Source organism: Pituophis catenifer, unplaced genomic scaffold (assembly GCF_029215685.1).
Source record: "Pituophis catenifer annectens isolate HBS135680 unplaced genomic scaffold, rPitCat1.0.hap2 SCAF_7, whole genome shotgun sequence".
In the NCBI taxonomy this organism is placed as follows: domain Eukaryota; kingdom Metazoa; phylum Chordata; class Lepidosauria; order Squamata; family Colubridae; genus Pituophis; species Pituophis catenifer.
Genome location: NW_027256887.1, coordinates 43,237,486 through 43,263,629, shown reverse-complemented (window position 1 = coordinate 43,263,629; position 26,144 = coordinate 43,237,486). Strand labels below are relative to the sequence as shown.

The 26,144-nt window shown below is 35.2% G+C and overlaps 1 protein-coding gene across 4 annotated transcripts in view; it reads left to right on the top strand.

The window, feature by feature from the left end:
• The window catches only part of GRIP1 (glutamate receptor interacting protein 1), a 416,635-nt gene that overhangs the window by 369,319 nt on the left and 21,172 nt on the right, over positions 1-26,144 (top strand). For 2 of the 4 annotated variants that reach the window (XM_070947983.1, XM_070947982.1), the window contains exons 10-18: positions 3,763-3,915; positions 4,568-4,726; positions 6,221-6,407; positions 9,792-9,937; positions 11,752-11,832; positions 15,844-15,913; positions 16,164-16,309; positions 18,166-18,310; positions 23,980-24,125. In XM_070947983.1, coding sequence (XP_070804084.1) covers positions 3,763-3,915; positions 4,568-4,726; positions 6,221-6,407; positions 9,792-9,937; positions 11,752-11,832; positions 15,844-15,913; positions 16,164-16,309; positions 18,166-18,310; positions 23,980-24,125 — 1,233 coding nt within the window. The remainder of the gene's footprint in view (positions 1-3,762; positions 3,916-4,567; positions 4,727-6,220; positions 6,408-9,791; positions 9,938-11,751; positions 11,833-15,843; positions 15,914-16,163; positions 16,310-18,165; positions 18,311-23,979; positions 24,126-26,144) is intronic. The other 2 variants (XM_070947985.1, XM_070947984.1) reach the window with 1 other exon arrangement.

Below are 26,144 nucleotides of genomic sequence, written 5' to 3'. Positions count from 1 at the left end.
TGCTTCACGTGAATAGAGGTGCTGAAGTCTTGCTCAAAGATTTGTATATAATTTTATTTTTATAGGTATCCATTATCAATAGGTGTTTCACTCTATACTGCTTTAACTAACTTATTTATTGTTGTTATATGCAACAATGTAGTTCTGTGCATTTTGAATATTCCTCTGAGTATAAATTTGGGATCATTTTCAGCCAATATAAGACTGGCTGATATTTAGGACTTGGTTAATAGGACTTTGGCTGACACGAAGCAAAAATTAAATTTGCTCAAACAAAATTTCATGTTACTGTGTTAACATGAAAGAATATTGCTAGCAAGAATATTGCTAGTTACTAGCAAGAATATTGCTTAGTTATCCAAGGTGGATTAAGAGAACATCTTCTTGTACAAAGCAGTGATAACTATATGTTAATATCTTAAATAATAAATTAGAAGATTTAGGGTGGAGTGAAATGCAAGTTAGAGTGGTAATGATAACTAATTACTGTCAGTAAACAGGCACTAACAGGCAAAAAGAAAGGAAATATCACAAGAGGAATATTTCTTTCTCTTGTATTTCTCACAAAAAAAATATCTTGATATTACAATAGGACTGGAGACTAAAGTAATAACTTTGGTTTTAAGAAAAAGTCAGTTGCATAGTAAATATTTTTTAAAACATTATACCTAAGAAGAGGCAAGATGATAGAAAAGAGTTATGAGGAAACTTCTTCAGTCCCAGAATCCTTTGTGCACAACTTTCAAATTTTGGCATAATTTCTACATTCCTATTTATGGTCCTTTCCTTGAAAGATCAGTGTTCATAATCATAAAGGGAACTTTCACAAGTAGAAAAGATTCTTTGCTACAAAATGTACACTAAAACAAGGGAAGCATATGGTGTATTTTATGGGCTAGGCATAATCTAGTTAATTCAGTGTGAAATGCATGAATAGCGATAGTGTCTCTTTTCATTCAGAAAGTACTCAATCATTGTCCTTCCTGGATGATTAAATCTGCCAAGTTTTCACTGGTCAAGAGAATTGATCAGTCCCTCTCTGAATGTGTATCGGTTGTCATCTGCTTAAGAAGGCAATTATAAGATTGTTAACTGCAAAAAGCCTTTGATTTGGAAGATCTCTGTAATTATAAGTCAGGCTCAAGCATTCTTCTCCATGGGTAGAGTGGTTGAGAAAGTAGTAATTTTACAGCCCCATAGGATTTAGATAAAATAATTATCTGCACCCATTTTAGTCAGTGTGAGATGTACCAAGAGTGATTCAGTTATGCTGGTGGATGTCTGTTTCAGAAGCTAGAAATGGGGAGCTCCCATATTCTTCAGGAATTTTGATGCTATTGTCCATGGTATTGAGGACATGTGATTTAGTGGTAAGGTTATGTGCGTTTTGTGGTACCCAGATTATTAATCTCAGTTATCTCATAGTGATAGGTTCTACCTTGTTACCTATACTGTTTAATATCTATGTGAAACTGCTAAGGAAAGGATGCAGAGTTTTGGAGTGGAATATCAGAATGCTAATGATATCGACTCTGCTGTTTTCTATATCCAGTTCCCAGGGCTTAATCAACATCCTTAAACATTATCTGATTTTGATAATGGTCTTGATAAAGGACTGAAGGCTGAAATTAATTTCAGATAAGGCAAAGGCACTATTGATCAAAAGAAATTTGAACTCAGGAACTGAGATAAAATTTGTTTTGGTTGGGGTGTTCTCCCCAAAAAGAGCACTTGTAAACTTTGGGATTACATCTTGACCCCTAGCTGTCCCTGGATTTCAGGAGAAAGGCGGAGTAAGAGCACAATTGCACAAGTATGGTTAGTACATGAAACTGCAACCCTGAGCCAGCCAGATTTACTGATAGTTATACACACTGCAATCTCTCTTGATACTGTACATGCATTATTTGGGGGTAAAATGCTGGTGGAGAATGTGATGGCTAATTTATTACCCGGTGCAAAGGTACAGGATTCAGTCCTGTATTGAAAGATAATGAAAGCCAGTTGCCTACTAAGAACAAGTGAAGATGCTGTGGTTCATGTTTAAAGCCCTAAAAATATACAGCCTGACTCTCTGAGAGGCAACCTTTCCCAGTACTGTAGGAACACACCTGGTCATGATCAGCAGGAGAAACTTTTTTGAAGATTGCCCATTGTGAGAGGTTCACCTATTTGATATGTGGGAGAGGATCTTCTTCTATGAGGCTCTGATCCTGTATTATGTACAGTACTCCTCAGAAAAGAATATTTGATTCCACTCCCCAAAATTAGGAACAAACTTTTTTCCAAGCTTATAATTGTTAATTTCATTGTTACTGATTTTAATTTTGACTTCATGTATATTTTATTTTATTCTAATCTATTTTAAGTATCTGTACAAAAGAAACAATATAAATTTAATAATAAATAAAGATGTGTAATTCTTTCCAAATTACTGGTGAATAAGAACATGCTCTGTTCAGTGTTTAAAATGTTTCTTATGTTTGTTAATTGCAGCAACATTATACCTAGACAACCCAGGAGAAAAATATACAAATATGATTGATAAAAGAATCTAAGAGGAAACTTCCTTTCAGTCCTTAGTGAATAAGCAAGGAGAAATTTGAAGCCTATTTTATATTTTTTTTCATTTTTTGTGTCAATATATAATAATTTAACATTTTAACAATGCAATAGCACCAGCAATAGGAATAGCACTTAGACTTATATACTGCTTCATAGTGCTTTCCAGCCCTCTCTAAGCGGTTTACAGAGTCAGCATATTGCCCCCACAATTTCCTCATTTTACCCACCTCGGAAGGATGGAAGGCTGAATAACCTTGAGCTTGGTGAGATTCGATCTGCCAAATTGCAGGTAGCCAGCTGTCAGTAGAAGTAGCCTGCAATACTGCACTCTAACCACTGCGCCACCATGACAATATAAGAATTGGAAATTCTCATATATTTTGAAGAATGTATATTTAATAAATTTAGGATTACTTTACCCTCCCTTTTACCTTTTGATGGAGGGAGGGGAGGGGAGAATTCTTAAGGTAAATTTGATTCAGAAGTGACCATTACAAGGAATAGCATTCGTTTCCTTTCTTGCATTTGCGATGAAAAATAGTCTGAAGAAATTCAGAGCAATAAATTATGACTTTGAATTTCTGTTTTGTCTTTATTAATAATTCTCCAACATTGAATTTTTGTTTTGATGTTTAAGAGATGGAATTCATTGCCCTAAATAATATAGTACCAGTGATAGATGCTGATAAAATTAAAATGTCAAAGTAATAAATTGAAATGACTGACATGTAAACCACATAGTAAATTACTATGAAAAATATATAGCCTCTTGTTTGGTTTTTGGTTTTTTAATATATACACATTCACTTAAGGGGGTGGATATTTTCTAAGTTTAATTACCAATTGTATCTTATTTATGCTGATAATGTTGGATTAAATGATTTCTTGAAAGGGTTTCATAACGGTAGCTAAAGACAGGGGCAGATTAAAAATTGATTGAAGATGTTCAGAATTTTTTTTGAAGTATCAAACCCATCAGTGCTGGTATTGTGGAAGGTTGTGGCATACATTCTAGGATTTGCTTATCACCAGAAAAAGGAAGGTGGTAGGAACAGGATATTTATCCAATTACTTTCATTTCCCTTTTTAATTTATTTATATTATCCAATTACTTTTCCCCATTTACTCATAATTTTCTGGTTTCTTTTCTTTTCATTTTTTTAATATGTATTTTCTCTCATTCCTTCATGTGGGCAGTAAAGGTTCAAAGGAGCAACAAGCAGATTCTATGGGATCCTTATGCCAAGAGCCACAGCAGTGCCCTCAGTTACCACCATTATAACACCAAACACTCTGATCATTTCAGGATGCCAGCTTTGAAATGCCAGAAAACACCACCTCAAAAAAGTCTTTGTAATGTTCCATACTTTTTCCTTCAGACATCTGTTGTTGTTGTTGTGTTATTGTTGTTTTCCTAATGACATTCTTTTTCTCATATTCTTTTCCTATTTCTGGCTTTAAAACCTTTTGGTTTCATAGGGTCTAAGTGTTTGTCACAAGCACGTTCAGGTTATTTCTGACATAGTATCTTTTCCTGCTTTAATTCTCATTTTCATAAGGAATGAAAGTTTTTGAAAACTACAGAGGTTCCAGTTTTCCTAAACACATTGATGTACAGTTAAGTACTTTTTCAAGGAAATACTTTTAAATGCAAAATCTATGTCAGAAATTATCTTTTTCAAATGCTAGATTTGAAAATGTGATTTCTAATCACATTGGTATGTATTATTTCACATAACTGTGTGTTTAGAAATGGTTGAAGTAATTATGAGAATGACAATTGCCTATTTAGTTAAGAAAAACAAAGTTATGCTTTTGTTCAAGATAAGAGTTTTTTTAAATAATAGACTTCAATCTAAAAATTGTGATTTGATGCCTAGATTTCATTAAGTTTCTGATTTGGTTAGTGGAGACTTATAAACTTTAGGCAGTGTCCATCTTATAACAGATAGTTACAAACACCAAATCTAGAATGCTTTGCACCAAATGTGCCCTTCTCTTTCAACAGCCTTGGTATCTTCATCATTCTCTCCTGCCTCCATGAGTGCATACAGCTTGAGTTCACTAAACATGGGAACTTTACCACGCAGCCTCTACTCTACTAGTCCAAGAGGAACATTGATGAGAAGAAGAATGAAAAAGAAGGACTTCAAAAGCTCATGTAGGTGATCACAAAGGTTATATGTTTTAGAACACGGTTATGAGTCACATCTATATACTGTATAGTACACTGTAAATAAGATTTATTTGGAGTTGTAAATGAATGAATTATTTTATGCCTACATTATTGTTCAGCTGCTTCCAATTCTTTGGACAGTAGATAATGGACAGTACTAATGGACAGTAGCTAGACAGGATTCTTTATCAGTAAAATCTTCTTTGAGATCTTGTAAAGTCATGTTTATGGGTTTGGAAATCTGCAAGCAGCCTCAGGAAGCAGTCTCATAACAATCCAGCAATTAAGGAAGCAGTCTTGGAGCAAATCAATCTTCATGAAAGAATATCTTCTGGTAGTTTTTTATTCCTGCTTTTTTGGTTTATGAGCTTCTCTCCTTAACTAAACTTATAAAAACGGTAGTCATTTTTATCTGCTAAGTAGAAGCTTGACAATTTCTCTTATAGAAACTTGTAGCCTTATATAATTATATACAAATCTATTATTGTGATTGCAGTTGGTAGATTGTAGCTATTCATCTAATATTTGTATCCAAAATGGAGACATATGGATGATTTTCCATCAAGATTACATCATTAATGGACTTGCTAAATCTTTTTGAACAGAGGTCCACAACTCCTGGGCCGCAGACCAGTACCCATCTGTGGCCATGCAAGTGAGCGAAGCTTTATTTGCGTGGCCTGCATGGACTGTGTGGGATCTAGATAGCACGCGAAACCACATATGCCCAGCCCGTGAAATAATTGTTTTCTACAGAACTGGTCCCTGGTGCCCAAAAGGCTGGGGACTGCTGTTTTAAAAGGTTGAAATCTTTCCTGAACAAATTTTGAGCAAAATGGCCATGGTAGAGAAGCATAAGAAGGTCTCCCTGGATGAGAAAAAAAATTAACTTTTGTATCAGTGCATGTAACCCAATGTTATTATTTTCACAAATATCTACTATACACAGCTTTCCTTCTGTACTATAGTCAGGCTTTTCTGTAATAAATATTTATAAACAGGACACTTAAAATACAAAATTTAATAAGTGTAGCTTTTTAAAGACAATCTAGAATATATTTGACTGCAGGATGTATACAGTTTGCATTACCCTTTGTATTAAAATAGTATTACAAGCCTGGTAATAAAACATATCAATCACATGGCTGGGACTTTCTAGAAGCTGAGTATTTAAGGACCAGAAATTTGACTGGAGTAAAGACAGCCAATCCTCTGATTCTGTGACTGAAATAACTGACCTACGGGGTTTTAGATCATCTCTTTCACCTATGCACCCAAGCACTAATTCTAACATTCCTTGCTCTTCCTAGGTTTAGCTAAGTACTACTATATGTTGATTCTGAATTTTCAGTATTCTAACTGAAAATTGTGACACTTGACATTTTATTACAGTTTTTACATAGATAGTATTTGTATCAGAAAATGAATTCACTTGCTATCATTCTGAATGTCATTGTTTCTCTTTAATATACTTTACAGTATCACTAGCCTCTAGCACTGTTGGCTTGGCAGGGCAAGTTGTTCACACGGAAACCACCGAAGTAGTGTTGACAGCTGATCCGATTGTAGGATTTGGAATACAACTCCAGGGCAGTGTGTTTGCTACAGAGACATTATCATCTCCACCTCTGATTTCCTATATAGAAGCTGACAGTCCAGCAGAAAAGTGAGTTTCTTTGAAATGATTGGTAAAGTTATTAGCCCTCTTTATTGCTTAGCCTTAGAACATCTTTGATCCCTTGCAGTAGCTATTTTCTGGATTCAGATAATTTCTCAGGATTGTTCACTAAAAAATGTGAGACATACTGTCTTTCCTATTTTGATTTCAAAGTGTTTTTTTAAAAAAAAGTGATCAGGCATGACAAAAATCACAATTACTCTTTGCGTTATCTAGATGACGACCTTTGACAGACAATTGGATTTAAAATAATTAGATAAATTTTTCCTAATGGAATCTGTGAAGCTTAATTAAAAATTTGCTATTTTAGATTAGCAGGAAAGTATAAGGACCCGTGGTGGTGCATGGTTAGAATGCAGTATTGCAGGCTGATTTTGCTCACTGCCAGGAATTCAATCCTGACTGGCTCAAGGTTGATAAGGTCCTTCCAAGGTTGGTAAAATGAGGACCCAGATTGTTGGGGGAAATATGCTAATGATGTAAACTGCTCAGAGAGTGCTGTAATGCACTCTGCAGCAGTATATAAGTCTAAGTGTTATTGCTGTTTCAATTTCCCAGTTCAGTTATAACTGATATATGATACTTTTATGCTGTAAACTGCTCAGAGTCGCTTTGAAACAAGATGTGTGGCAAATAAATTTTAATAATAATAATAATAAATTGAGCGACTATGGAGGAAGAAATCAATGGTTATACCAATAGTAATAGGAGCCCTTGGATCAATACCCAAAGGACTGCCTAGATACAGGGAAATTTTGAACTTATTAGACCTGAATATCCTGACTTTGCAAAAAACCAACCTATTCGGAACTACCTATATACACAGATCCTACCTTAATAGCTCTTAGGTCCTTGGTTGCAACTTGAACTGTTAAATTTTTACCAGTCACAATAATAATAATAATAATAATAATAATAATAATAATAATAATAATAATAATAATAATAATAATAATAATGCAAAAATGCAAAACAAAAGAACAAATTTAAATATGCCATGGATAGATTACAAGAAGGCATTTGACACATTACCCCATAGCTTAATTAACACCTGTCTGAACTCTGGAATCAGCAAAAAAAATTGTATATTTTTGGAAGCAAATATGCAAAAATGGAAAACAGTTCTAAGAGCAAATGAGGAGAACATTGGCAAAGTCAACATCAGATGAGGAATCTTCCAAGGGGACTTACTTTCACCACTACTGTTCAACATCGCATTAATTCCACTGATAATAATCCTACGAAACACAAAACTGGGCTACCAAATCTCAATCCAACATGGCAAGATAAACCATCTACTGTACATGGATGACTTAAAACTGTAAGCGAAAAGGCCCACTGAACTTGAATCAACACTCAACACAGTTCAACTGTTCAGCAGCGACATCAGAATGCACTTTGGACTTGAAAAATGTGCTATACTATCCATGCAGCGAGGAAAAAATGGGAAAAATAGAAAGAATAGACCTGGGAAATGGAAGCATCATGAAAGCATTAGCAAAGGATGACGGTTACAAATACCTAGGCATATTGGAAGCAGATAACATCCTGAATGGAAAAGTCAAAGAGTCAATGAGAAAGGAATACATCAGGAGGGTCCGCAAAATATTAAAATCAAAACTGAATGCTGGAAACATAATTAAAGCCATTAATACATGGGCATATCCAGTGATATGCTACCCAGCTGTAATCATCAACTGAACTGTAGCTGAACTGGAAAACCTGGACTGGAAAACACTTAAACTTTTGAATATGTACCACGCTTTACATCCATGAAGTGACACCGACAGGTTGTACCTGCCAAGAAGAATAGGGGGCAGAGGGCTATTGCAAATCCATCGAACTGTAGAAGAAGAAAAATGAAGTTTGAATGATTATGTGAACCAAAGCACAGAAAGATTGCTGCAGGCTATGAAAACAGAGAACATTATAAAAACAACAGAAACAAAGGCAGAATATAAGGAAAATCAGTTGGATGACAGATTAAATGGATGGAAAACCAAAGCTTTGCATGGACAGCACTTGAAAAACATTGAAGGAAAATGTGATGACAACTTGACATGGACATGGCTTAAGATGGGAACCATCAAGAAAGAAATGGAAGGTTTAATACTCACTGCTCAAGAACAAGCACTACAAACTAATGCCATGAAAGCAAAGATACAAATATCCACCGGCAATCCAAACTGCCAACTTTACAACAACAAAGTCGAAACTGTTTCACATTTAATATGTGAATGCAGCAAAATTGCATAAACTGATTACAAAGGTAGACACAACCGAGATGCTAAATTAATCCACTGATCATTATGTAAAAAATATGACTTACCTGTATCCAAAAAGTCATGGTAACATAAAGTGGAAAAAGTTATAGAAAATGAGAAGGTGAAGATCTTGTGGGACTTTCGAATACAGACAGATCATCACTTGGAACACAACACGCCAGATATCACAGTTGTCGAAAACCGAAACGTACAATTTATTGACATCACGGTACCAGGAGATGCCAGAGTCGAAAAAGAACTGAAAAAAATCATGAAATATCGCGACCTGGCCATCGAAACTACACGGCTATGGATGAAACATGTAACAGTGATACCCATTGTCATCGGGGCACTTGGTACCATGTCCAAGAATTTTATAAGATACATCAACAAATTGCAGATTCCTGCAATAACACCAGCGGAACTGCAAAAAACTGTGCTACTTGGAACATCGTCCATCTTAAGAAAGTATTTGGTTGATACCTAGGATGCTGGCAGGAACCCGTATCAACCATTAGCACCAGTCAGTGGTATTTGTGATGCATTTTTGAATGTTCAATTGAATGAGTTTCATGTTTAATGAAGTGAAGTGAAGAAGAAGGAGAAGGAGAAGGAGAAGTAGTTTTTAAATATCAGAGCTCATTTTTGGGGATGTTTTGAGTCATTAAACCAATAATACTGTTTTTCTCTAAGAAAACAGTTGTGCATACACATTCTTGCAATGTCAGGAATAGTTTTTAAAGCAGCTACACAACCCTTGCAAACATACATCTGCTTTAACAATTGCAAGCGAAGAACTTTTTTCACCCTCCTGAACATTGAAACCCCCCCTCTTTTTAACTGAAATTGAAAAACACAAACCTCCTCATTATCACCACTGCTTTTTAAACTACTTTGTTAATATTTTATACTAAAACCATGCTGATCTTAAACATAGAATGATATAGTTTCCTTGGAAGAAAATTAGATCAAATTGCAAATTTTTGGATATGATAACTGAGCAAGCTTTTAATGGAGAACATGTAATTTTGTTATCTTTCATAACAGTTAAATTGGGTTTATTCCTTTTCCATATATTGGAATCTTATTTGCTTCATTTTGTGTGAAGGTGTGGCATCCTCCAAATAGGAGACAGAATACTGACTATAAATGGGATCCTAACTGAAGATAGCACATTTGATGAAGCTAATCAGCTCCTCAGAGATTCTTCTATCACTAGCAAGGTCACTCTGGAAATTGAATTTGATGTTGCAGGTATGAGTAGTTGAGTATTCCATATACTAAAATGGTGAGAATTTAATCCATTTGAATTTGTTATTACACATACATAGACAATCCTAGTATATGCCAATATTTTATTAATATTCATCCTGAATCTTTCAAAGTACAGACAGAATTTATTTTGCGGCTTATTCAAATACATCATACACCATAGGCAGAAAAGGAATTACCTGGAATAATTAGAAACAATGTATTAAAAAGAGTTGAAATGATAAAATTAACAATCCATGTATAGAGAAATGAGAAGAAAATAAATTGCCTGGAATTTTCTATGCATTATTAATTACAGTCTTGGTGTAAAATTAATTAATTAATTAATTAATTAATTACAGTCTTAGTGTCTATTAATTATAGTCTCATTAATTACAGTTGTGGCTAAGAGAGCCTTTGTACAACTTTGTGTTGTATACCAGTTGTGCCCTTTCCTGGACTGCTTTCAGTCTGTCAAGCCAGGTCATCTCACCCTTGGACTACTGGAATGTGCTCTACATCAGGTTACCATTGAAGAGTATCTGGAAGCTTCAGCTGATGCAGACGCAGCTGCATAGTCAGTTCCTGGGTCCCTGTAGTGACCCATGTTACATTCCTGCTCTACAAGCTGCACTCGCTGCCAGTTTGCTTCCAGATCCAATTCAAGATATTGGTCATCACCTTTTCCATGGCATGGGTCCAAGCTATCTGAGAAACTGACTCATTCTGACGGTATTAGCCCACCCACTCATGCCAGCAGAAAGGGCATGCTGTGCACCCTGTCAGCCAATGAATTTTGGCAGGCAAGGTCCAAAAAAAAAGCCTATTCTGCTGTGGCTCCTGCCCTCTGGAACATCTTGCTCCCCCCCCCCCGCCGCCCCCAGTCAGATCCGCTCTTACTCTTCTGGCCTTCTGAAACTAGCTTGGGGCTCTAATTGGGATGAGGCACATTGGGGGTGTATAATGGAGTAAAAAATATCCCATCTTCTCTCTGCGCATACTTTGTTCCCTCCCTCTCCATCTTGCTTAGTTTGATTTTAATTGAATTTTAAATTTAAAACTTTTATTTATTGTTTGAATGATTTATTCTGTATTTTATTCAATATCTGTAAATTGCCTAGTAGCCTTTGGCAAGATAGGTGGCATACAAGTTTGATTGATAAAGTAAGTAAGTAAGTAAGTAAGTAAGTAAGTAAGTAAGTAAGTAAGTAAGTAAGTAAGTAAGTAAGTAAATAAATTAAGGTACTGCTATATAAGCTAAGAATGGGTGAGATTTAATATATATATAAAAGAATAGAATTAAGATTACTTTTTAACTTATAATAGTATATGAAATAATATTAGAAACGTTGATATAATAATTGACTGAATTATCATTAAATTCAGGCTGCTGATAAGTATTTGTAGCATCAGAATGTTAAATATTTTAAACATACTGGTTATCTTAATAATTCGTTATGCAACAGTAGTAACACTATTTTTAGATAAGTATTTCAGTATGTTGAAAGGGTTTTTCTAATAATTATGGTGTACAATTAGTTAAATCAATGTTGATCTTTAAAACTTTTAAATTTTATGTGATATTATTATATGTTAAAGTATGCTCTTCTACTTTTCAGTCCTTTACCTTAATAATCAATGCAACATGATTATTTTAAATCACTAACCTAAAATATAGTTCAAGATTTGCTTTACTTACTTTTTTGACTGAGAGTTGTGAACTGCTTGAATAAGTATCTTATATATGAATTATGAAAATGCAATGAATGGATTTCTACTTGGCATAAACGAATAAATGAAGCACCTTTTAATTACAGAATCTGTCATACCAAGTAGTGGCACTTTTCATGTAAAACTACCAAAGAAGCATAATGTAGAACTTGGCATCACCATAAGTTGTAAGTGAAGTAGATTTTTTTCATCATCTTTTCTTTTATAATGTTGGTTGTCAGTAGAGAATTGTAACATGATAGTGTACAATTTATCTTGCTTTGTCAAACTAGAGTAATTGTTGTTTTTATTATTATTGTTGTTGTTATTGTTATTTAAGCTGGAATCTACTAAATCACTTAGGTACATGAAATTTTGTCAAGCTTCTGCAGTAATTACATCTTTCTTTTTGTAAATATAGTCAATGTTATTTATAGCAAGGATGAAATGTAAAAGGAATTACAAGCTTAGTCCTTCTGGAGAAAAGTTGAGGCACAAAATATTAATACAGAGAAACAGACATTTTCACTACTTCACTTATTTTATTTTATACACAAACACACAATGTGTGTGTGTACACACAGCTTTCCAGACATGTGGAATAGGATAGTTTGAAGTTCAATAGCTTCAATTGTTTACTACATAGTCTTTTTCAGGCATCCTCTCATATGTCCCATCCAGTGGTGGGTTTCACTTACCTTTGCTACTGGTTCGCTCGTGCGCGCATGTGCAGAACATATTTGATGATGTCCAGGTGGGTGGACGGAGCCTCCCAAACCAGGGCAAATCGGTAGCAACCCATCACTGGTCTCACCACCCAAAGAGTTGGGTTGGTGGGAACTTGTGTCAGCACCCTTTCTATAACAGCATCTCTGTTACTAAGTTCTCTCCCTCATGAGGCAAGATTCTAAATGGACTTTCTGCAGATTCATAATGTTTCATAAAAAACTCTTTTAATATATTACTGTAAAATAAATTGTTTTGTTATACACCAACCATGCCAATATTGGCGAATAAGTAGTTATAATATTTTAATATCCCCCTTTGTAATGCTGTATCCTCTTACAATTTGGTAACAGTTTTAATTCATAAATAGTCTAGAACCATGATGGCAAACCTATGGCACGCATGCCAGAGGTGACACGCAGCACCATCTCTGATGGCACGCGAGCCATCGCCCCAGGTCAGCTCTGCTGCACATGCATGCGTGCCTCTTGCCAACCAGCTGGTCTTTGGATCTCTGCCACGCATGCACTGGGATGGGGCGCGTCGGGGGCATGCACACGTGCACGGGGCACATGAGGGGGGCATCTGCACATGCACGGGTGTGAGGCACGTGTGGGGGCTGCGCGTGCATTGCATTTTGGGGGTTCGGGCACACCCGCTCTTTGGCCATTCAGTCCGGAAAAGGTTAGCCATTACTGGTCTAGAATCAAGATAAATAATGATAAAAGTCTCCAGATAATATCCAGATTATTCCTGGTGATGTAATTGGTCAAAATAAGTCCTGCAGTATTTAGCAAAGTAGGTGAATTAGTAACTGAATGGCACATTATTTTGTATGTGGTGCTAAAAATGCTTAGGATATATTTAGTGTAAATGAGTTTTCAACAATATATTCTGGATACAACACAATAATTCTGGTGCAACTTGTGGATTCATTGATTTATTTTTAAGCAAACTATTAGAACTGAGACTATACTTTTATCAAGTGAATGCTGGTATTAAAAGTAATATTACCATTTGATTTTAGAGGACAATCTGTTGAGCATTGTAATCTGGTAATTGACTCAGTTCTCATTTACTGAATTAGATAATTGATAACATAATATTTGTATTGTTATGTATGTAGTAAAATTAATTTTAGTTTTAATAAACTATATATTTGAAGCCTGCATTTAAGAGATGTAAGGATTATCAATTTAATATAATTGGTTTGCTTTAAACCAATTAAGAGATATGCAATATATATTTTTGACAAATCATATTCTGTAACATAAACCAAGCTATTTTGAAAAATCTACTGAAATATATGTATTAATGAATGTTAAAATATTTTGCTGCAAATAAACCTGTATTGCATTCATAAAAAGAAAGCAGCTCACATTCTCTGGTCTTGATTTAAATCATAAAAATAGATTTATATCTAACCAGTATATAATACTGGTTTTTCACAGGCGTGAAATCTTCATCAGTTCTCTGTTTGCAAGATCTGATCCTTACTCAATTCACATTTGAAAAGTTTATATAAGTTTACTTTTTTTATTTAGAAATGTATACTGCCTCTGGCATGCCACCTGGAAAACTTATATTTTCTAAAAATAATGGTAAAGGGGAATAGGATTCCCTTATAATTTCTAAATTTTATTATTCAGTTTATATGCTTTCTTTTTATTTATTGCAATGTTTATTGCAACATCGAGGTAGTGCACAACAATTCAAAAATGCCACAAATGCAAGAGTGTTTAAAGTTAAAATCAAAATTAAAACCAGCAATTAAAATAAGTAGCAGGTAGAGAGTCAATTTGGTCTAGTGCTTAAGGCTTACCACACTATAAACCAAGAGACTGTGAATTCTAGTCGTGCTTTAGGCATGAAAGCCAACTAGATGATCTCTCTCAGACCACAATGTCAAGCTTAGGCAACAAATCAATCATTCCTGTCACAACCAATGGATGAACATTTGATTTATCCAAAAAGTGGGAAAATATTAGGAAGGAAAAAAATAAGCATAAATATCATTGATTGGTAAAAGACATGTGTTCTTGCCATGTTCCTAATTACTGGGAACTGCTTAGAAAATATACTGCATAACCCAGAGACCACATAGGAATCATAGTCACTTTTACCGTGCTTAATAGACTTTTGCAAGGTACTGCAATTTCTATACAATGAAACATCTTAATAAATCAAATACCTTTTTAACACTCTTACCTAGAAGTAACATAGCAAGATTCAGCAAGATTTGTGTTGAATTAGACTACTGATGTATCCTAGAATATTTTTAGTGGCTATTTTCAAATGGGAACCATCATAAATTTTATTACTAGAAGGAAACAGGAGCCTGTGTAGGGTACCATTTGCAGTACAAATTGTGGTATATAGTTTAAGAAATTTTAATGGAGAGCATATAATAATTTCATTCTTTCAAGAATTTCAAGAAATAAATTAAAGGAAACCTTTCCTGATATATATCCACAGTATAGATCAGACACTTATGCCAAGATAACATGTATAATATATAAAAATGAAATTGCCCTAGTATAATACACCAAATATGCATATTCTCCTTCCATTTAATTATGAGATGTTCTTGCTAGCGTACAAAAATATATGTGTAAATATTTTCTATAAAATATTAATGATAGAGTAAAAAATTTAAGCAAATAAATGAACTTATACACATTGATAGAATGTTCACTAAAAATGGAAAAATGGATACAGTATTTTAAACCATGCAAATGTTGATATAAAAGTAGTGGATGATAAATTGTCTGTTGGGAGAAATGAATGTTGTTGGAAAAGGTGGAAATAGCTATGAATAAGAGTATACTTCTGCCCACATTATTATATGGACAATGAGAGTAGGGTATGTCAAAAAAATTCCATAAAATTGAGTTCAGTGAGATCATTAAGAAGCATATATAATAAAAAAAGAAGAAAGGGTCAAATGTGAATGAGTGCTAAATTCATGTGGACTGAAGACAAAGATGAGTGACCAGTACAAAATAAGTACCCTGAGGTGCTTTAATCCCATAGAGAGAATGAATGAGGATTTACAAAAGAGAGAAAGAATAAATCATAAAACAAATATATGAACAAAAAATGAATGGATTAAAAAGAAGGGGAAGATCAAAATATTCTCCTTAGTTGAATGAAGTTGATAACATCTTCAAAAACAAGACAAGAAGTTTAATGAACAAATGGTAACATGTGACATGTATAGTCATAGTAAACATGACAGTTGTTTATGAGAATAAAAAGAAAGGCAAAGGTATAGTGACTGATGTTGATGGAAACTGTTTCTTTTCCTTTTTCTTATTTCATGATTTCAATTTGTTTGACTTATTATGTCTAATTTCTTTTTTTACATCATATAAAGTTGCTTACCCCAAAGAGAAGGAGCATGTGGATATGCATGTATGGATAGTTTGGGGGGATTATTTCAGCTGCAAATATTTGTGTATTCTGTATTTCAGCTCCATCTAGTCGAAAACCAGGGGATCCTCTTGTTATTTCAGATATTAAGAAGGGAAGTGTTGCCCATAGGTGAGTGCTTACAAGGTGACAAAGATTACGTTGCCTGCTCACATTTCTCAAACTTCCTGTATTTTTAAATGTTCTGCAATTGTAAAAGCAAGTGCTTCCCTTGGTATAAAATGCTTTTATGTGCTACCTCAAATATGTAAAACAAAAATCATTTTCATTCTTAAATTTTAAAAGTTATCATTATTTGAATGAATACCCAAATCAGCTTGTTCAAAACATTAATCATATAATGTATTCCACTTATTAATAGAACTGGGACCTTGGAACTAGGTGATAAATTGCTTGCCATAGACAATATTCGACTGGACAACTGTTCCATGGAAGATGCTGTTCAAATCCTGCAGCATTGTGAGGAACTTGTAAAACTAAAAATTCGCAAGGATGAAGATAACTCTGGTATTCACAGTGAGCTATGAAACATTTTATGTATATAAAAAATGCCTTTGGGATGTAATATAAATAAAATATTAAATGGAGAAAGTATTCATAATATGAATGATGATTTAGTACAGGCCAATGGCTTTGATGTTCCTGTCTTGTCAAAGATTGGAAGAATAAAACCTCCTCATTAATTTCTGATGAATGAGGAAAGTCACTTTGCTTGGATCATGTATATTTATCACAATGCCAGTTCAATACCACTAGAGAAATGTTATACTGAAAAATGTTGTCTCAAGAATTTCAGATTTTTTTAAAAAAAACTGTTTTAGAAGACACCACATTTATTCAGATCCTCCCCCGTATATACACATGTATAAACATACACACATAACTATTTAACTCCCTTGTCAAAATGTAAAGAATCGTACTAGCTTCACATGACAGACAGACACACACACACACACACACACACACACACACACACCATGGTCATGTGTTTGCAGTTTGAGCACTTGGCAACTGGTTCACCTTTATGACTATTTGCAACATCCCACGGTCATGCAATGTTCAATGTTTTTTGCCAGTTTCTGGCATTTACTTCTGGTTCCCAGGAAAAAAACACCTCTTGGATAAAATGAATTAAATTAATAAACACAGTGTTCACTTAACACCATGGCACTCATTTAACAACTGTGGTGCTCCCTTAATGACCACTTCAAAAAATGTCATAAAGTCAAGTCCAGTCATGTAATGACCCACTTAACAATCACAATGACTTACAACCATAATTCCATAATTCACAGTCATAAGTCAAGGACTTCTTTTGCAAACACCTATACACTAGATACATACATGAAGGCACTCAACACAGTGAAATAACAAGATGGAATGGAAAAATTAATAAAAATAGAAATCAATATCTGAATTAAATTCATCTTAATTGTATTCTTCCTACCCTAGATAAAAAGAATTGTAAAGCATTTTCAAATCATATATGAACCAGAAGCGCTGATATAGATAATTAAGAGAAACAAACACTAACAAAGATTCTTATCCTAACTGTATCAGGATTATTGTTGGAACCCATTGGTCTGAAATCTGCTTTTATCCCAATTTTCAAAATAACAAGAAAAGATACTGAACTGAGTCCAGTTCTGATGCTGAAATTAAAACTGGTGTTCAAGTAGCAATGGCTGACATATTTGGCTCAGCTTTATATTAAATTGAACTAAAGGAGTTTGGATGTGTATATGGAAAATAGCAATAGCACTTAGATTTATATACTGCTTCACAGTGCTTTACAGCTCTCTCTAAGTGATTTTACAGCATCAGCATATTGCCCCCAACAATATGAGTCCTCATTTTACTGACCACGGAAGGATGGAAGGCTGAGTGAACCTTGAGCCTGGTGAGATTCAAACTGCCAAATTGCAGGCAGCTGGCAGGGAGGCAGCAGAAGTAGCTTGCAGTACTGCATTGTAACCACTGTACCACCATGGCTCAAAATCTTTGCTTTAACTTCTTAAGGGCACTTAGTTACCTTTTACTGAGATACTGCATTGGCCCATTTTACCTAGATGTGATTATCATCCTGATTATGAATCACCACAGCTAGAAAGAAATTGTTTACATTTTTACAGATATATTAGGTTTAAAATCCTAGCTTTGCTTCCACGAAAATGGCAGGCAATTTGCTGGTTTGCCTGTGACTTCACCTGTAGTCATCAACATAGAAGGCAGTAGTAGCCTAGATATGTATCTGAAGCATAACAGTTTGAGGATGTGTATGCTGATCATTTTTCTGAATGTATTATTTTTTTCATTCCTTCTTTTATAAGAGACCAATTGCATCCTCTTGGCATGTATTGCAGATGAACAAGAGAGCTCAGGAGCAATTATTTATACTGTTGAGCTCAAGAGATATGGAGGACCTCTTGGGATCACTATTTCTGGTACTGAAGAGCCTTTTGATCCTATTATCATTTCGAGCCTTACTAAAGGTGGATTAGCTGAAAGGTAAATTGACATAAAAGTATTTGTAATATTCAAGTGTAAGAGGTCGTTCAACCTATGCAATAATTCTTAGGAATATATATAAATGAAATAATTACCTTTAGCCTTTTTCTCTTGATATATATTATGAGATGAAGATGGTGATGATAATGTGATGACAACAATGATGATGACTTTTGGAACATGACCTACTGTTACCATAAATCATTAAAGATCCATCAGTGGTAAAAGAGTTTGACTAGGAGTAAGAAAACATAGATTTTAGTCTCCCCTTGGGCAAAAAGCCAGTTGTATGATTTTGAGCCAGTCACTCTCTCTCAACTCAAAAACAATATCAGACTCTGTACAAAGTCTCTGAAGAAACAAATATCTTGCTGATTTGACAAGAAAACTAAAGGAAACTAAATCACACTAGTCCTATTCCCTCTCTCTCTCTCTCTCTCTCTCTCTCTCTCTCTCTCTCTCTCTCTCTCTCTCTCACCCTCCCTCCCTCCCTCCCTCTCTCTCTCCCTCCCCCCCTCCCCACACAGAGAAGCAAATATACATGCCTTTCTGTCCTGGCAAAGCATCCTTGCTTCTACCACATCCATATATCACATCATATCTTTTGTTCTTTACATATTTCATTTCTGCCTTTTTAAACTCCATCTAACATGACTTTCTCAGTTTTCCGCCTTTCTCTTGGCCAATTTATTTCTCTTTCATATATTTTTGTGATTTGGCCCTCATTCATTTTTTTCTATATCATCCATTAATTCTTAATCCTATTTTTTCTTTTTTACCCTGTTTAAGTACTCCATTCCAACTGTATTCAGCTTATATTTATTTTTCTATCCTGTAATTTACTTCCAAATAATGAAGTGGGCCAAAATTATCTTTTATATAGCCATTTTCCTAACTTTAACAAATATTTAGCATAAATTGATCCACTTGCTGTATATCTTTTCATAATTTTAGGTAAAATGCAATTCTTCATTTCCGCTATATATCAGAGATTCAATACGTTAATTTTCAGATTCATAATCCTTTTTGCATCATACAATATATCCAAAATTGTCTGCAAATAATTTTAATTATCAGCCAATATATTACATAATGTATATGAAAGTACATAAGTATGCAGTCATTCATGGTCCTATCCACTACAAACATTTCTTATACATTCATCTATTAATACATTGAACAACCAAGATGATATAAGATCCTCTTATTCTGTCTTCAGTAATGAACTATTACTAAGCATTCTGTTCTATAAATTCTTTACTTGCCTCATATACTGCTCTTACTGGGTTCAACAACTAATCTTCAGTTACTCATGCAAACATTCCATATGTCAAGCCTAATTCACGTTATTATACCCTGTCTCAAAATCAACAAATATACATTACATTTCTCACATTTATATTTTTCTGCCAAAGAGTAAAAATATGTTCTGCACATCCTCTGCCCACCTAAGACCACACTGCAGTTCCGAAATCTTGCCCAGTGTCATCTCTCGTATGCATTCAATGAGAATTTTGCTAAACATGTTCTAGGCACATTTAACAAACTAATCTTCCAGTGGTTTTTGCATTCACTCTTGCTGCTTTGTTTTGAGGATTAATAACAGTGTGTTCTTCCTCTCTTTTCGGATCTTTTAAATAATCACAGTGACTCCATAAGCAAGCCACTTCTATGTTCAGATATACTATCTACTCCTGCACCTGCAAAATGGAAAGGATAACATTTTCACACTGCAGAGTGTACGCCATATTAAATCACTTGTAAGAATAATAATAATAATAATAATAATAATAATAATAATAATAATAATAATAACAACAACAACAACAACAACAATAATAATAATAATAATAATGAGAATAATGAGAATAATAAGAATAATGAGAAGCCATGCAGCTCATCCGGTCCAGGTGCACTCCAGCTCATCCGGAACTGGAGTGCACCTGGACCGGATGAGCTGCATGGCTTCTGGTTAAAGGCACTTACAAGTCTGCACAAAAGATTGGCAACCCAAATGAACCAGATCCTAAAAACACCTGAAAATGATGAATGGATGACAACTGGAAGGACATTTTTGATCCAAAAAGATAAAGGAAAAGGAAAAGACCCTGGAAACTATAGGCCAATCACCTGTCTGCCAACAACATACAAGCTTCTTACTGGTATCATTGCAAATCAAATCTATGGATACCTGGAAAGAAATAACTTGCTTCCTGTAGAACAGAAAGGATGCTGCAAAAACTCAAGAGGAACAAAGGATCAATTGCTGATCGACAAGCTAATCCTAAAGAACTCAAAGAAAAGACGAACCAACCTGTTCATGGCTTGGATAGACTATAAGAAAGCATTTGATTCAGTTCCCCATAGCTGGATCAAGAAATGCCTGGAAATATTAGGCATCAGTAGCAACATACAAAAATTCATGGAATCTTCAATGAACCTCTGGAAAACGAAACTTATGGCTAATGAAGAAGAACTGGGTGAAGTTGAAATTAAACGAGGCATTTTCCAGGGCGATTCCCTTTCACCCCTACTTTTATACTCTCAATGATACCACTGACAATCATTTTGAAGAAGATGAACTGTGGATACGAACTTGCAAAGAAAGGACTGAAAATCTCGCACTTGATGTACATGAATGATTTGAAGCTGTTTGGTAAAACAAAAGCTGAACTGAATTTATTAATTGAAAACACAAAAGAATTCAGCCAAGACATTGGTATGCAGTTTGGAATTGACAAATGTGCAACAATAGCAACCAAAGCAGGCAAAATCATAGAAGAGAATGGAATAGAACTAGAGAATGAAGAAATGATAAAGGCAGTAAAATCAGAAGAAGGCTACAAGTACTTGGGGATTTTAGAAGCCTCTGACTTAATGCATAATAAAGTAAAGGAATTAACTTCAGCCAAGTACATTCGGCGAATTCGTAAGATATTAATGTCCAAATTGAGTGGAGGAAACATCATAAAAGCCATAAATACCTGGGCTATACCTGTGATTAGATACTCTGCAGGAATAATTGACTGGACCCAGATGGAGTTAGACAATTTGGACAGAAAAACAAGGAAGCTTATGACAATGAATCATGCCTTGCACCCTAAAAGTGATGTTGACCGATTATATTTACCAAGAGCAGAGGGTGGTCGAGGACTCCTACAAGTAAAGCAGACTGTGGAAGAAGAAAAATGCAGCTTGAATGATTACATCCAGAAAAGTGAAGAACCAATGATTAAGGAAGTAAATAAAGGAGGCCTTTTAAAGACAACTAAAACAAAAGCAGAATATAAGAAAGAAGTAACTGAGTAGCGAGCTGAAAACTGGAAAAGCAAAGCTCTGCATGGCCAATACTTGAAAAGTATTGAAGGCAAAGCTGACCAGAAACTAACTTGGAACTGGATAAGATCAGGAGTACTGAAAAAAGAAACAGAAAGCTTTATTTTGGCAGCTCAAGAACAAGCCCTAGCCACAAACTGCATGAAGGCAAAAATTCAACATGTTACCACCAACAGCAAATGCCGCCTCTGCAATGAGAAAGATGAGACAGTCGACCACCTGATCAGTGGGTGCAGCAAAATTTCACAAACTGACTACCTACAACGCCATGACCGTTTTGCTAAGATCATTCACTGGAAATTGTGCCAGAAGTTTGGATTTGAGTACAGCAAAAACCACTGGGAACATCAGGTTGAGAAAGTTTTAGAGAATGAGAAACTCAAGATCTTGTGAGACTTTAGGATTCAGACTGACAGGCACTTGGTCCACAACACACCTGACATAACAGTAGTTGAAAAGAAAAAGGTATGGTTCATTGACATTGCAATACCTGGTGATGCACGGATTGAAGATAAGCAGCAAGAAAAAATCACAAAGTACCGAGATTTGCAAATTGAAGTTGAGCGACTGTGGAAAAAGAAATCGTGTGTTGTCCCGATTGTAATTGGAGCCCTTGGAGCAATACCCAAAGGGCTACCCCGCATTTAGAAATTCTAAATTTGCCGGACTTGAACATTTTGACTCTACAAAAAACCACCTTACTCGGAACAGCTTATATCCTCCGACGATACCTTAACAGTTCCTAGGTCCTTGGTTAGGACTCGAGCTGCTGACCTATTAACCAGCCTCAAAGGCTGTGAATCTCACTAAAGATTAACTAATAATAATAATAATAATAATAATAATTATTATTATTATTATTATTATTATTATTATTATTATTATTATTTTATTTCTATACCGCCCTTCTCCCGAAGGACTCAGGGCGGTGTACAGCCAATTTAAAAACACAAGACACAACAATGATTAAAAATTAAAATAATTAAATAGATTTGGCCGATTTAAAACCCCCAAAATTTAAAATACCCCAATTTAAAATTATTATGTTGATAGCCCGGCCTGGCAGAACAACAGGGTCTTCAATGCACAGTGAAACACCCGGAGGTCAGAGATCTTACATATTTCCGGGGGCAGTTCATTCCACAGGGCTGGGGCTCCCACAGAGAAGGCCCTCCCCCTGGGTGTCGCCAGCCGACATAACTTGGCTGATGGCACCCTGAGGAGACCCTCTCTGTGGGAGCGGACTGGTCAGTGGGAGGCTATTGGTGGCAGAAGATGGTCTCGAAGGTACCTGGGTCCTATGCCATGGAGCGCTTTAAAGGTGGTAACCAACACCTTGAATCGCACCCGGAAGACCACTGGGAGCCAGTGCAGCTCGCGCAGGAGGGGTGTCACGCGGGCACAACGAGGTGCGCCCATAACCACCCGCGCGGCCGCATTCTGGACCAGTTGGAGCTTCTGAGTGCTCTTCAAGGGGAGCCCCATGTAGAAAGCATTACAATAGTCCAGCCGGGAGGTGACAAGGGCATGAGTGACCGTGCGCAAGGCATCACGGTCCAGAAAGGGCTGCAACTGGCGGATCAGGCGAACCTGATAAAAGCCCCCCCCCTGGCCACGGCCGTCATATGCTCTTCTAAAGACAGCCGTGCATCCAGGAGGACACCCAGATTGCGAGCCCTCTCTGTGGGGGGCAAAGATTCACCCCCAATAGTCAGCGAAGGCACCTGCTGACTATATCGGGACGCCGGCAGCCACAGCCACTCGGTCTTGAATAAATAATGCATAAGGTTCATGATAATATCAGGGGTATTACTACCCTGATTATTACTACTAATTCTCTCTCTGTCCACATCAACAACATGGGTTATATTCCTTCCATGCTATTCCTTCCATGCTAACACATATCATGAAGTGAAAAAGTTGCATCCCTTAATATAATGCACTGATGTTTGTTAATGTTTTTTGTTTAGCTGGAAGTACGAAGTAACTGTTCATGTTACTATTTCTATTTTCCTTTGACTGCAAAAAATCTATCAAGTTATTTTCTTAAGACTTTGGAAGTATAAAATAGTAAGCGCAATAAATGTGCAACTTTCGTTTGTATATTACTTTGAAAGAAACTGAGCTCTTTGCTGGTGCAAAGATAGCTGGTTCTATGTTGGCTATCAGCTTACAGTCATAATGACAAGATCTTTAAAAGTAAAATTAATGTTATTACACATACATAAATTACATTTTAAAATAAAAGCAGGGGAAAATTATGTTTTTCTTAAATTATATGTTAAATGCTTTGCTCAGATTGTTTTTCATGTTTTTTTTAACTCATGTTTCAGGACAGGTGCAATTCATATCGGAGACCGAATCTTAGCAATAAATAGTAACAGTCTGAAAGGGAAACCTTTGAGTGAAGCCATTCATTTGTTACAGATGGCAGGAGAGACCGTGACCTTGAAAATAAAAAAGCAGACAGATGGTGAGTGTGTCAGGTATTCCACAGATGCCTTTTCTGCTATATCAGGAATGTGTTGTGCATATATTTATGCAAGTGATATTTGCCTGTAGTATCTATTAGATATTTAGGACTGTAGAAATAAATCCATGTTATATAAAAATAGATGATTTTAGTGATTTTAAAAACATCATTTATTGCAAAAGACAGCAAAAGCAATGAGACTGAGTTGCCCAAAAGCTTATCCCATTTATTGTTTATAATTTTTGTGTAATACTCAACATTAGAAAGCAGTGGTCCTCTCATTTGGATATCTGGTTAGTTTTTCTCCTGAAGAACATGGGAGAAAAGAAAAGGGTACAATGATGGAATAAGGTTAAGAGCACCTAAATATATAGTGCATGTTCAACCTAGAAAGAAGAAAAAAAGGACAGGAATGAGTTACTCTTTTAAGCCTTGTTTAAAAAAAAGGAAGTGGGGTGCTTTTGGAGAACTGCAGAAGGCCCTGTCCCTCACAAACGTTGGGAGTGTCTAATTGCCCAGACCTCAATCTGTCTACTGGACCCAAAATTCACAATAAAGTTAATCAAGATACGCCTTTTCCAGTATTTACTAAACTATAAAACAATAAATAATAAAGGAAAGCATGAAGATTCACCCCATTAAGGCTAGAATACATAAAATATTTACAAGCTGTAAGAACTAGTAACAGGATATCAGTCAGTAAAGAATATGGAAAAAATGTTTCTGATTAATAAATTGATCTAAAATAATGGACTTGCTTGTTGCTACCTAAGTCCTCAATATTTATCTAATACACTTGTATTTACTAACTTTCCAAACTGTCTCAACAGATATTTGAACATATTGCTTGTACTGATTTCACCCATCATTCTATATTATTTTGCTTGTACCATGCATTTTCTAAAAGCAAAAATCTCTACTAACAAGAGTAAATACAGTTAAACTAGTAATAACTTAGAAATATCTGGGGCTCAAGGAGAATTTGTAGTTTATTCAGTGTTCCCACTGACTTTTTTAAATGTGTATTTTGTAGTATTGTTATTCTACAAACTTAATATCCAGTCATCAGTTATCTAGCAGTGATAGGCATCTAGATGTATTCATTATGCCACACTAATTTTTGGCTTTGTGAATTGTTGCTTTTGATACACAGATATTAATTATAGATATTAGTTATGATTTATTGCAAGCTCTAACAACATTTGTTGTTGATTAAAATAGGTAATATAATAACAGTGTGTGTTTCTGGGTAGCTGCTGCAGACATACACATATATACATACACACACACACACACACACATAAAGATTTTCAAAAATTAGTGCGTGGAAAGGATGAGGCTATATAAACATTTTTGTAACACTTCTAAAAATGAAATAATATAGTTGTTCTGTCCTTAGCAATGTATGTCGTTCCCTTTTTAAAAATGCTTGCTTTTCTAATAGAATTGGCTACTGCAGACTAAGCTGCAGGATCAACCAATATGGAAACAGGTTCTTTCTGTATTATACCTCCTCTTTGTACAAATACAAAGAAAATAAAACTGTTCAAAGCATTTGAAAAAGGTTCCTTGCCATGCACAGAGGCCAAAAAAGTACTTGAAACTCTGAAGCAGCTATGGGCTTTAGAAACAGTGCATAGCTGCTTCTGGCCAACTCCCCATGGCTGTTCCCATCAAAGCAAAGTGGCTGGCTATATATATTTATATATATATATATATATATATATATATATATATATATATATATATATATATATATATATATATATATATATATATATATATATATAAGCTTCGTGCTTCTAGGAGCAATGCTAGAATGCTATAGCCAGCCACTTTGCTTTGATGGGAACAGCCATGGGGAGTTGGCCAGAAGCAGCTATGCACTGTTTCTAAAGCCCATAGCTGCTTCAGAGTTTCAAGTACTTTTTTGGCCTCTGTGCATGGCAAGGAACCTTTTTCAAATGCTTTGAACAGTTTTATTTTCTTTGTATTTGTACAAAGAGGAGGTATAATACAGAAACA